This window comes from Syngnathoides biaculeatus, chromosome 2 (assembly GCF_019802595.1).
Source record: "Syngnathoides biaculeatus isolate LvHL_M chromosome 2, ASM1980259v1, whole genome shotgun sequence".
In the NCBI taxonomy this organism is placed as follows: domain Eukaryota; kingdom Metazoa; phylum Chordata; class Actinopteri; order Syngnathiformes; family Syngnathidae; genus Syngnathoides; species Syngnathoides biaculeatus.
Genome location: NC_084641.1, coordinates 24,837,235 through 24,850,660, shown reverse-complemented (window position 1 = coordinate 24,850,660; position 13,426 = coordinate 24,837,235). Strand labels below are relative to the sequence as shown.

At 41.4% G+C, this 13,426-nt stretch overlaps 1 protein-coding gene across 1 annotated transcript; it reads right to left on the bottom strand.

Moving 5' to 3' along the window:
- Window positions 1-2,222: 2,222 nt before the first annotated feature.
- On the bottom strand, window positions 2,223-13,027 carry LOC133495215 (globoside alpha-1,3-N-acetylgalactosaminyltransferase 1-like; the record flags this gene model as incomplete). Its single annotated transcript, XM_061809596.1, has 9 exons — window positions 2,223-2,543; window positions 2,683-2,760; window positions 4,927-5,060; window positions 8,195-8,311; window positions 9,228-9,341; window positions 11,466-11,574; window positions 11,668-11,802; window positions 12,029-12,061; window positions 12,834-13,027. Coding segments are annotated over 9 exons (1,062 nt in total), but the record flags the coding sequence as incomplete, so codon positions are not given.
- Between the last annotated feature and the right edge of the window lie 399 nt (window positions 13,028-13,426).

The window sequence follows — 13,426 nt, the reverse complement described above, 5'->3', positions numbered from 1 at the left end:
GAAGATGGCTACAGAGGTGGGGGAGACTGTGAAGGTTGATATGAAACGGCAACGCAGAGTAGATACACAGCGGATAACTGGTTTCCACATCTGCCTCAGAGTTCTGAAGATCTGGGTTCAAATCTCGCCTTGCTTCTGTGGGTTTCCTCCATGTGCTCCGCTTTCTTCCCACGTCCCCAACATGCATGCTAGTAATTCAAGACAAATTTTTCTCCCGGTGTAATTATGAGAGCGAATAGTTGTGTATCCTGTGATTGGGTGGCAAGCAGTTAAGGGTGTAACCTGCCTGCAATTAGCTTGGTTTGGCTCAAGTATAAGTTAGTGTGGATAAGTGGTGTAGAAAAAAGATTGGTGCATGTGTGTGCGTGTGTGTGTCCATCCATCCATTTTCTGAGCTGCTTATCCTCATGGGGGGCATGGGAGTGCTGGAGCCTATCCCAAATTTCAACAGGCATGAGGCCCCGAACTGTTTGTGAGCCAATCACATGGAGACAAACAACCAATCACATTCACAATCACACCTCGAGGCATGTTTTGCACCGTTGTCTTGTTGGACTGACTCCTCGTGTACGACCTCTGCCTGCCAATAGAGATCGTGCACGTGACGCCATTGTTTTTACGGCGCCATATTGCCGGTCAAACAAAGCTGCTCGGCAGTCCGGGAGTTGTTGAACCGAAGCAGATTATTCACAATGCCGAGACCTATTGCGCTGGTAATTGTTACAATAGACAGTTCTTCAAAGATATCATTCTATAGAATACCAGCTGAAAAGACGAGAAAAGATTGATGGATTTCGGTAATTAAACGGGATGGTTGGTGCCCAACCAAATACACGCCTGTGTCGCGATCATTTCATTTCAGGTAGGAATTATTCTTCTCAATCTCAAATTATCAAGAAGTTTTTGTAACGCCAAGTTGACTCATTTGAGAACGTATCTAAAAAAAAAAGAGGTTTACGGTGGTTAACGTGTGGCCTTAATACGCTTCCGTGTACGGAGGAGACGACTCCCTGTCCTATTTTTTTTTCCCCAATCATACCGAAAGAATGCAAGTTTGTGTTAAACCAGGGGTCATTTATTTAAATATTTGTATTGACAAAATATGACGGGTCCATCACTATGTGGGATTTATTCCTGATTGAGAACAGATCCAGCAACAAATTATTTGTATGCGTCCAGACTTTTCTACGCTTTTAACCTCTTCCGTGTAAATCTCGACTTCTTACTCACCAGACACACGTGTAGGTCCAGTTGTCCAAGACAAGCGGAAGCGAATTAACAGTCCAATTTCTTATTGGCAAAAACGTCAACTTTCGCATTAAATATAGATCCTGATAGAGACTGAGGGTATAGCAGATTCATTGTTACATGCATGTCAGATGTCAAGTTACATTTGGATAATGTGGAGAAAAAAAAAAAAAATTCCTATTGCCTAATTCTAAAATGTGGTAAATCGGGGGGAGAATTGATTTAGTTTACGGTCTGGTTTGCAGTGATGTAGACTTGTACTGTATCATACCATGGCTTCTGTTCATATATTCAAACGTAAAGGCCAAGTGTCATCCCTATAAACATCCTAAAATATATATTCTAATGAAAAATAAGTATAACATTATTCACTTCAATGTTTATACGAAAAAATATATGTGAGCAGAGAGCGCGTTATCCCTGCGCAAAGTTGCAGAAGTGTCATTCTACGACAGCCAAGTGGTCGCCATATTGGCTGGATCCTCTGTTCGTGACATCACCCGGACATTCGTCAATTAAAACACGCAGTGCACCCTACTATGGGAGACGAACACGCCCCTTCTGACACGGGAGCTCTTTTCGAAAAGGAGAACGCACACAACTGAGTGAAGTTGACTATTGTTTCGAGTTCTATTCAGATGATATGCAATCACGGAAGGGGGGGGGGTGCTAAAGCTGATCCCGGCTATCCCAGTTGGGTACACGCTGAACTGGTTGTCAGCCAATTGCAGGGCACAAAAAAACATCCATTGACACTCATAATCACACCTATGGCCAATTTAGATGCAGTGGAGTTTAAAACCTTGAAAACCACAAACATTTAAATTAGTTGAATTTAGTGGAGGGGTGTGGCTTATTTTTACCATTATGCAGGTAACATTGTATAAGGCACTGTAGGCATAAAACACAGAGAATGGAGTTCACTAAATCGGCACTAGGGGCCATTATTGAACCAGAATAATGAAAGTTGAAAACAGTCCAACATGTCTGTCTTGCTGAGTCGAGGCAGGCGACCACATTTACATGGTTGTACATTGGTGTTGCCAAGCTTCATAATGCCCACTTCATATGACAGACATTGGGTTCAGAAATAATGCTTCGTATTCGCACATCAGCCAGCCGTCCCTCTTTAGCTTGACACTTGACATCAGTGTCCTCGATTGGGCCGCACTTTTGCATAGTCCTTGACCAGTTGGGAGATCCTGACCACTTTGATGTCTGCTTGTACCGCATTGTAGTCGGACCACAGGTACTCTGGAGACAGCACCTTGGCGGGCTTGTTGTGCAGCAGATACCTGAATGCAATCAGGGAGTGACACCACAGGAAAAGTACAATGATGAAGAAACTTGAGGTACTGTATTTCATTGGAGCTTAGCAATAGAAATTACCAAAAGACTTTGCTAACTTAAATTTAAATCAAGGGGAAACTTTACTTGTTGAGGTGACTCTCTTCTTGCCACACAGCCTCAATATTGTTCTTGGAATCCTCCTCTGCTTGAGTGTAACATTGCCTGTTGGGAAACGTGGTTGGAAATGTGTGTTATGACTCTTATCGAGCGCCTTAAATGTTTGCCACTGACTTTAGGAACCTTTAAAAAAGCTGCACTTCAGTCCAAGTCATATAGTTTTGTCAGGAAAGACATAACCCATTCTTGTGAGAATTCAGCTAAGTGAACATCTATAGCAGTCGTTTTCAAATTCTTTGCATCAAAAACCACCCAAAAAAAGTTCTCCAAGTACCATCTTAATGACCAGCATTAAAATAGAGTACTGTAGTGGGCCCAAGTGTCCAGACCAGGAGCATTAACAATGGTTAAGGTGAATTATTGGTCGGCCTCTGCGATTATAGGAATATGTAAGGATCACAATTAGTTTGATTTATATTGAAATCACAATTAATATTATATATATATATATATATTTTTTTTTTAATTGAATTTATTTACCTACCAGCCTTAAATATAATTCAATAGAACAACCAGAAAACAAATAAGTACAATAATAAAAAATAAAAAAAATAAAGAAATACAAATAAATAAAGCTGGGGTGGCTGAATCGTCTACGAAATGAATATTTATATTTATTTAAAACAATTTCAGTATTCTGGCATTTAAAAACCGAAAATGTTCATCATCCTAATTTGCCACAAACGGGAACATTTTTGTCTGATTTCATGTCACACAGTCTGGGAGCGGTGCATTTTTGCCTTTTTATAGAGCTCGTGGATGTGACGTCACCATTTTCACTGCGCCATATTGCCGGTCATACAGAGCTACTCGACATTGTGGGAGACCTTGAACCTGAGGAGAATTTTTACAGTACCTGAGACCTGTTGTGCTGTTGGTTGTCACAACAGACGAGACAGATCTTCAAAGAGAACATTCTATGAAATACCAGCTGAAAAGACCAGAAAATAATGATTGGATTTCGGCAATTAAACATGATGGATGGTGCCCAACCAAAAATACACGCCTGTGTAGCGATCACTTTCAGGTTTTCAGGTAGGAATTATTCTTCTCAATCTCAAATTACCAAAAAGTATTTATAATGCCAAGATGGCTCATTTGAGAACAATGCGTATTAAAAAAAGCTATCTTTTGCAGAGGTTTACGGAGGTTAAGTGTGGCCGCAATTGCTTCCATGTACATTCCATGGAGATGACTCAGTCCTTTTTTTTTCCAAACATAGTTAATGAATGCGAGTTTGTGTAAAACCAGGGGTCATTTATTGAAATATTTGTATTTGTATTGAATACTATCAGAAAAGATTGATGGATTCCGGTAAAAGTTAAAGTGTAGCCGAACACGCTTCCGCGTTCACGAGCCGTCAAAACCATTACGATGTGGGATTTATTGCTGATGAGACCAGATCCAGCAACAAAGTATTCGTATGCGTCCAGACTTTTATACGCTTTCAAACTTTTCCGTGTACATCTTGATGACTTACTCACTAGATCCATGTCTAGATCCAGTTGTCCACGACAAGCGTAAGCAAATTAACAGTCCAATTTCTTAATGGTGAAAACATCGATTTCAGGATTAAATACGGGTCCTCTATGCCGAGTTTATCTAAGTTTTTCCACGTACTGTTGTTTATTTACACCTTCTAAATGTCTGACGGTATTGGACAAGACTCTGGGCGTCGTGCGACAAGACATATTTCTGTATCGTCTCCAACCAACTTAGCATTGAGTAATGCTTAGCTTGACCGGCAAGATGGCAATTTCTAATACAAGGGGTCTTGTATTTTAATATTCACAATGAGTATTTTTGCTGTGCATTGAGTTTAAGAGTAAATTCCAACTGGGTGTCAATTAACAGCTTAAAGCATGTACGGGATGGGCAGAAGAACATATGACACAGCTTGCTACAAGCAATGAAGGATGCCTTCAGGGTACGTTTACAAGGCAGGAACTTGCATAAATAACGCATGCTCCAGCACATTAATCATTTACAATTTATTTTGACTGATAGAAGCCACAATCAAAATTCTGATTAAATTTCAATTCATCTTTCAGTCCTAATTCATGGGGAGTTGGGGCTGGTGCAAATGTGTGTCCAATCATATCGTTCCTTATAAAATTACCACTTACAACAGGTGTCGACCATAGTCATCATTCTCTTCTCAAAATGAGTCTGCTAGGAAAATCAAACTCTTGAATAATGTAACATTTTTACTTGACTAGCTTGTACATGTCCTCCACGTAGCCACCCCAGACAGCCGCAGTGTAATAGTAATCTCCTTCGCCAGCAGGAATGTGGGCTGTGGATTCGGGACGACGCTCATACGGAAAACGGTCCCGATGGGTGTTCTGAGAAGCAATAAAATAGATAAGAAGAGCAGTTTATTGAGCAAAGAAGCATCTTTTCTTAAATGACAGCTAAAAACAGGCGGCACGGTGGTTCAGCTGGAAAGCGTTGGCCTCACAGTGCTGAGGACCCAGGTTAAACCCAGGCCCTTACTGTATGGAGTTTGCATGTACTCTCCGTGCTTGTGTGGGTTTTCTCTGGGCACTGCGGTTTCCTCCAACATCACAAAATCATGCAACATTAATTGGACACTCTAAATTGCCCCTAGATGTGATTGTGAGTGGGGCTGTTTGTTTCCATGTGCCCTGCGATTGGCTGTCAGCAAGTTCAGTGTGAAGAACTCATGTAGCACGTAATGTTAAAAAAAATTTTCCCCAGAAACCTTTCTTTGCTTGGAGTAATCCATCCCTCCTTGTCACTTTATCGTGGTGGAAGGCTTTGTGTTCCCCAATGGTCCCAAGAGCTAACTTGGATGGGGCTTTGTCAGGACCATGGATAAGCCATTGCCCTGGGTGGAGCTGGCTCTGGCAGCAGTCCCACAGCTACGCCGCATGGACACTTAATTAGACCAGGCATTCAAGCCTTGAGTGTGTCTTCAACAAAACCCAATTCGTTGTGCTACTCTGTATGGAAGACTCCACCATCGCGCGTGAGTACACAAGTGTCGTGCAGTGCTTCCCTTCGTCACTGTGTTCTGGTGCCACTATAGTCTTATGTCTTGTTCACGTTTCCAACTTTTGCCACATTTTCATCGGACCTTGTTTCACGTTTTTGGACCTTACTTTTGCATTTTTTTTTTACATTTTGGACCTTGCGTTTTTTGTGCCTCTGCCTTCTCAGGCTGCTTACCCATGTATGACCTCAGTTTTGAATAAAGCCGGGATCGGCCGGGCACAGCCCGAAAGGGTAACGTGGGTCCCCTTTACAATAGGCTTGCCACCTGTGGGAGGGGCCATAGAGGTTGGGTGCAGTGTGAGCTGGGCAGTAGACAAAAGCAGGGACCTCGGCGATCTGGAATATGTGATGTGGATTATCATCTCTCTGGCAGGGAAGGAGCCCAAGCTGGTGTGTGAGGTCGAGAAATTCTGACTCGATATAGTCTGATCCGTCTCTACACATGGCTTGGGCTCTGGCACCAGTCCTCTTGAGAGGGTTTGGACTCTGTTCCACTCTGAGACTCAGACTCCCACGAGTGAGGACTTGGACGCAATGCGAACTAGGTCCAGAACAGGCAGAAACCTCTGGGACTCTCCGGATCCTGGCCACCAGCTCCTTCCGTCAGGAAAACACTACAGATCAATGAAAGTCAAAAGTAACAGTTCTTTTTTTCCCCTCTGGCAATTAAGTCATTAAATTCTTGATCAGCAAACCAACTATTTTTCTGCCTTGTGCTATGTTAGGACACTCACTCACATCCTGCTGCTCCAATCAATATTGGAATTAGTAATATATATATATATATATATATATATATATATGTGTGTGTGTGTGTGTGTGTCTGTGTGTGTGTACATTTATTTATTTATTTTTCCATTTTGTAGACTGCATGATTTGTCACTTTAAACTGCTCCCTTTGCACAGTTGACATTGCTAACACACTTATCTAATTAGATTTTATAATCTTGCACCTCTTATAATGAATAGTTCCTGTCATCAGAAATGTCTCTTGTTCTTTGTTCTTGTTGCTATTTTGTTCTTTGTTCTGATTGTCATACCAGGGCAGCACCGACTGCCGGGGAAAAATTCCTTGTGTGTTTTACACACTTGGCCATTAAAGATGATGATGATGATGCTGATTCTGAGATTGCCCACGCCGAGAGATTCCGAGTACGTGCAAGTATACTTGTAGAGGAAAAAAACAACACAAATCACGATAATCCCTACTACAGAGACTTTCTGTTTCCAGATATAGATAGTACTGAACTATTGGGAACTACACACACCTTTCACCACACTCAATTGTGACTGCGCAAACAAGTTGCCACGTAGATGTAGATGAGTCCAACCATCATCAGATGGCAAATTTCACGACAGCTAATCAGTGTAATTTGGTTAATCCGGAAGGCAAACTGTAAAGAAAACTGGGCGCTATTTTAGAATCAGAATGCCATTTTTAGTTTTAATCAGCATAACACTACAGATTTTGTTTTTCTTCTTCAAATTGTTCCCGAGTGTGATTTGCCTTGATAGTGTTGATAGAGAAGTACAAAGAAGGTCAAAAGATCATTCTGGCTTTGTAGACCCAGAGAAACACTTTGACAAATTACTCAAAGAGGAACTACGGTACTGCATGTGGAAGGCTTGAGTGGCAGAGAAGTGGGTTAGAATATAGTACAGGACATGTATGAGTGCAATAGAACAGTTAGGTGTGCTGTAGGTGTGACAAAGTGGTTTATTATGGAGGTGGGACTGCATCAGGGATCAACCCTGAGACCCATCCTGTTTGCAGTGGTGATAAATAGGCTGACAGATGAGGAAAGACTGAAATCCCCGTGGAGCATGTTGTTTGCAGATGACATTGTGATCCTCAGTGAAAGCAGGGAGCAGGTGGAGGAACATTTTGAAAGATGAAGGCATGCACTGGAAAGGAGAGGAATAATGACCTGAAGTAAGACAGAATATATGTTCACGAATCAGAGGAGTGGAGGGGGAAGAGTGAGGCTCCAGGGAGAAGAGAAAGCAAGTTTGGAGGACTTTTAAATACTTGAGGTCAACTCTCCTGAGCAGTGTTGAGTGTGGTAAGGATGTGAAGAAATGTGGGCGGGCGTGTGTGTGTGTATGTGTGTGTGTGTGTATACAGTACATATCAAGTAGGGCGCATAGATACAGACAACAGTTGCATTCATAATCCCAACTGTGGGCAATTTAGAGTCTCCAATGATTGCATGTTTTTGAGAATTGGGAGGAAACCGGAGTGCCTGGAGAAACCCCACATAGGCAAGGGGAGAACATGCAAACTTCACACAGGAGGGGCCGGGATTTGAACCCCAATCCTCAGAACTGTGAGGCCAGCAATCTAACCAGATACTCCACTTTACTGCCAAAAACTGCATACAGTACAGTAATTTAGAACACTGTTCAGTGAGATCATGGTCAATGTAAGATTGTCAAATGAGATAGGAAAACAAATCTGAACCTTGTAATAGATGCGATGCAACACAGCAGAGAGTCTGCTGAGGGACTCAGCTCCAAAGCGGTTGTGGAAGACACTATCAATGTCCATCATGAAAACATAGTCAGCCTCGTTCACGATCTGGAAGTGTGACAAAACAAGAGGGGTGAAAAAAATATGTTGACCAATCTATATCTTGTTTGTAATTTAAAAAAAAAAATCTATGGAAATAAATTCAGATTGGTGGTTTGTAATCGGAACCCGGATTCGTCAAAATGAAAATACAGCATCTTAAGATGTGTATGCCGCACAATTGTTTACAATAGACTCTTGAGAAGGGAGGAAATGATTTGCTTATTTATACTTGCAAATGCAGTGTTACCTTGATAATTCATTATGTGACCAAGCTTGTTCCTTAATTTACTTATGAATAAAATTTTTTTTTGAAAGCTATTTGTTCCAGCCACCGAGAAACACCACCACCATTTGTTACATCTTCACTGCAAAGAACAACAGCATGGTACACAAACACATAACAGTGATAAAAGAGAATGTAAAGACATAATGGTTTTATCAAGTGTAATTAAACTGAAAAATATTTCTCTTACACGCACACACACATTTTTTTTTTCTTGCTTCAACTTGAGTGCCCCAGTTTCTGAAGGTTGTTCATTCTGTGCCTTCCATTTTGATGGGCAACACAACATTAAAAAAAAAAAAAAAAAATTAACCAAGTGATAACTCAAACCACATATATTAGGGCCAGTCAAGTAAAGGTACTGTATTCCTCTGACAAAGCAGATGTAACATAAATTCAAAGTTGTCCAGATGATGACAGATGATGCGACAATGTGAAATAACACTCATAAGACATCAGTCGACTTAATTCTCACTTCAATTAGACTACATAGAACTACAAAGAAACTCAATTATGTTTATGTGACATGATGTAGATGTGTTTTCTGTGGAGTTCATGTATGTTGACAGAATCTTGAGATTGCAAAATTTGATAAGTAAGTTTAGTATTGTGATCTGATTTACGTGAAAAATGTCTTACCTGAGTTTCAATGGCAATGGTTGCCCACTTCATCCTACCAAACACCACTTCCTGCCAACGTTTAGCGCTCGGGACAGTGATCACGGAGATATTCCGACTGCGGCCCAGTTTAACCTTACCAGTAAAGGCAATGAAAATAATCACTGATTGATCACAAAATACAAATGTAAATCCTGGTTTTATGAAGACAAGTCGACAGTCAAGAAATAAAGTGGTGATCCTCAATCTAAACGAATTGATTTGGGAAATTGCAAATGCTCAAATATCCATCATATAATTGCATGAACAATTCATGATCTTAGGCAGCACGGTGGACCAGCTGTTAAGCGTTAGTCTCACAGTTCTGAGGTCCTGGGTTCAATCCCGGACCAGCCTGTGTGGAGTTGGCATGTTCTCCCGGTGCCCGCATGGGTTTTCTCCGGGCACTCCAATTTCCTCCCACATCCCAAAAACATGCAACATTAATTGGACACTCTAAATTGCCCGCAGTTTGTCTCCATGTGCCCTCCGATTGGCTGGCAACCAGTTCAGGGTGTACCCCACCTCTTGCACGTTGACAGCTGGGATAGGCTCCAGCACTCCCTGTGACCCTCGAGAGGAGAATCGGCAAAGAAAATAGATGGATGGATGAATTCAGGAGCTTCACACTCGATAAAAAACTCTGCCAATCATTGTTTGGTACGAACACGAACAAAAGTTGTTCTCTTATCGACAGTTTTTTTTTCATACGACTGAAATAAGTATTTAGCACATCATTTTCCTCACTATTTAACCATCTATCCATTTTCTTAGCCACTTATCCTCACAAGGATCGTGAGGAGTGCTGGTGTCGAGCCCATCTGTCAATGGGCAGGAAGCAGAGTACATCGAGGGCACATCGAGACAAACAGTCACACTCACAGTCACACGGAGGGGCAACTTAGAGTGTCAACTTAATGTTGCATGTTTTGGGAATGTGGGAAGAAGCTGGAATGCCCGGAGAAAATCCACGCAGGTATGGGTAGAACAACTCCACACAGGCGGGTCCGAAATTGAACCTGGGACCTCAGAACTGTGAGGCCAACGCTTTCTGAAGCATTACGGGGGCACAAGCCAATGCAATCAGTGGGCCAGTCCCAAGTCCGGATAAATGCAGAAGGTTGTGTCTGGAAGGGCATCCGGCGTAAAACTGTGCATAACAAATATGAGCATTCATCGATAGAATCCAATACCGGATCAATCGTGATCCAGGTTAACAATGCCTGCAACCGGCACTGTTAACCTGCAGGAGGGCCGGTGGAAATTCATTTACTATGGACCGAAAACAAAGAAGAGGAGGAAACCAGATTCCTCGGCAGAAGAAGAAGAGGAATTCACAGAACCTACAACCATGTGAATGAACTTTGAATGTTGGGACGATTATAAGAAAAGCTCAGGAGTTGGTTGACATGATGATTTGGAGAAAGGTTAATATATTGTGCATCCAAGAGAGCAGGTGGAAAGGTAGTAAGGCGAGAAGCTTATGAGCAGGTTATAAATTATTTTACCATGGAGTAGATGGGAAGAGAAATGGAGTAGGGGATATTTTTAAAAGAAAAGCTAGCTCAGAATGTCTAATAAGTGAAAGGAGTGTCAGATTGAGTGATGAGGCTGAAATTTGAAATTGAGGGTGTTATGTATAATGTAATTAGCAGCTATGCCCCACAGCTAGGGTGTGACCAAGAGTTGAAAAAGAAATTCTGGAAGGAACTAGATGAAGTAATTCTGAACATCCCAGACAGTGAGAGAGTTGTGATTGGTTCAGATTGTAATGGACATGTTGGTGAAGGAAAGGGGGCGATGAAGAAGTGATGGGCGAGTACGGCATCCAGGAAAGCAACTTTTAGGGACCGATGGTGGACTTTGCAAAAAGGATGGAAATGGCAGTAGTGAACACTTTTTTTTCCAGAAGAGGCGGGAACATATAGTGACCTAGAAGAATGGAGCTAGAAGCCTGCAGGTGGATTATATTTTGTGCAGACGACGTAATCTGAAGGAGGTAAAGTGTAGCTCGACAACATAGGATGATGGTTTGTACGATGACTCTTGTGGTGGGCAGAAAGATTAAGAAGACAAAGGTAGAGCAGATAACCATTTGGTAAGAAGATAGGAACAACTTGTAAGTCAACTCGCATCACAGAATTTGTTTACACATGAAGCTTCTTTTCATAGTTGGCACATATGTTCTGTACTGTATTCCCTCATGTTGTGTTGACTCACTTGAGGAACGTTTTCTTTGTGGTCTGTGAAGATATAATATGTGACCCTGAAGTCAACCAAAAAATATTTTTCACCTGACTCCAAGAAGGCCTGTAGGAACTGAGTATATCTGTGCAGAAGTGGGAAATCCCTGAGTTAAAATTCAGTTAAAATAGTTGATGTGCATGCAGTACAGAAAGGTTTACGAAAGACAACTACATACTTGCCAATGGCGAAAACAATCACAGCAACTCTTGGATCCATTGTTTTATAGATTGCATCAATTACGACTGGGTCAAAAGTTCCCTCCCAGACCAGTGGGACATTCCAGTTTGTCACTGAGTTGACATCAGTGCGTCTGAGGAGAGACGATATTTTGAAACATTCTGTATTTTAGTCATTGGGCTGGACACCATCTGTACGCCATCACTGTAGATAGTGTTTTGTGTTTGTGTATTAGGTCTGCTTGCACCATCAAGTATTTTGAGGCTATTAAGTCAACTGTTTGATCGATTAACTCTGAAATACAATAGAGGTGTAAACGCATTAGGACAAAAACACATTATAGTTTTTGTATCACTCACCCTTTCTCAGCATGTGGCTGAGCGTATTTCAGTCTGGAAAAGAAGAAGGGTAGATTTTGGAAAGTGTTCAGTCAATGGAGTTTCACAAAACACATCCCTCAGGTATCGCTTGAACGGGGAAAGACAGGTTGTACATTCGCAAATTCCCACAGGGTAGCTTTCGTGGGTGTAGTTAGACCCCTTGTACGTCACTTAAAGCAGGAATTCAAATTCAACAGAGCAAATGTGCTTCTACAGGCGCCTTTAGTTAGGTGCCTTTTAGTGTCTTCTTGTCACGAACCAACGGTGCACGGGCGGACCCAATTGCAGGAGACGAGGACATGATGTTCAGTGGGTTTTAATATAAATGAAAGTTGCGCACGACAACGCAGTCCAAGAAGGCAGGATCCACAAAACAAGAAACAAGGTCCGATAACTGTGAGTCAACTAAAGAGCATAACAAAAGTGTGACTGGACTATAATAAAGTAGTGGCAGAGTAACCCAGGATGTAGTAAAGCATACTCAACCAATTAACCAGTGACAAAAACTCCAACTTAATTACAGTCCCAATGTGAAACAGGCTGTATTTTTTTTATTAATTATTCATTGTCTGAAACAGGTGTCACCGTCCAGAGCAGTGGCCAGGCCCCTCTTGGCTGTGGTCCAGCCTGGCTCATGACACTTCTGTTAGAAAATATAATTTCGTGTTTGAATGGCAGGTAAAAAATGGGCAGAGCAAAAGAATAAAACATTATTTACTGGCAAGGATTTGTAATTACTGCAGTAAAGGCATCTATCCCCACAGTAAATGCATGTATCACTCACCCAGCTTGCAACTTTAGTTCTTCAAATCTCCAGCTTCCACATTGGTTGTTGTCTTTAAGCAGTGCATTTTCGTTTGTCTGTGCATAGCTTTTGATTACATCATCCTTTGTCTTGGAGAAATTGCTCAGTTGTAATGCACTGAAAAGGGGAATTACTCGAGTATGTGAGCTAAAATATGAGGTGGATTTATTCAAATTGTAGACATTTCAAAAAAAGATCATGAATAGAAATTTGCTGATTTGTTTCTCATTTGTAACCCCATACTGTATAGAAATATACAATACTACAACATTGTTTATGCATGCCGACTGTGTGTAGTTTTGTTGCATGGTTTTACCTGCTAACTGAATTACTGTATCCAAAGTACACATACAGAGCTCTGTAAAGAAGAACACAGTAAAAACATTGTCACTTTAAATGGGTATACAAGGTTAAAAACTATTGACACTTGAGAGAGACATGAGGAACATAAGGGTGAGTTTATTAATTGTCTAACCATAAGGCATTAATGTTATAATTGTTGTGTGAGGCAAAATGGTGGTAATGTTATGATAAGAACAAATAAAACAAATAAAATGCACGTGAGGGGAAAA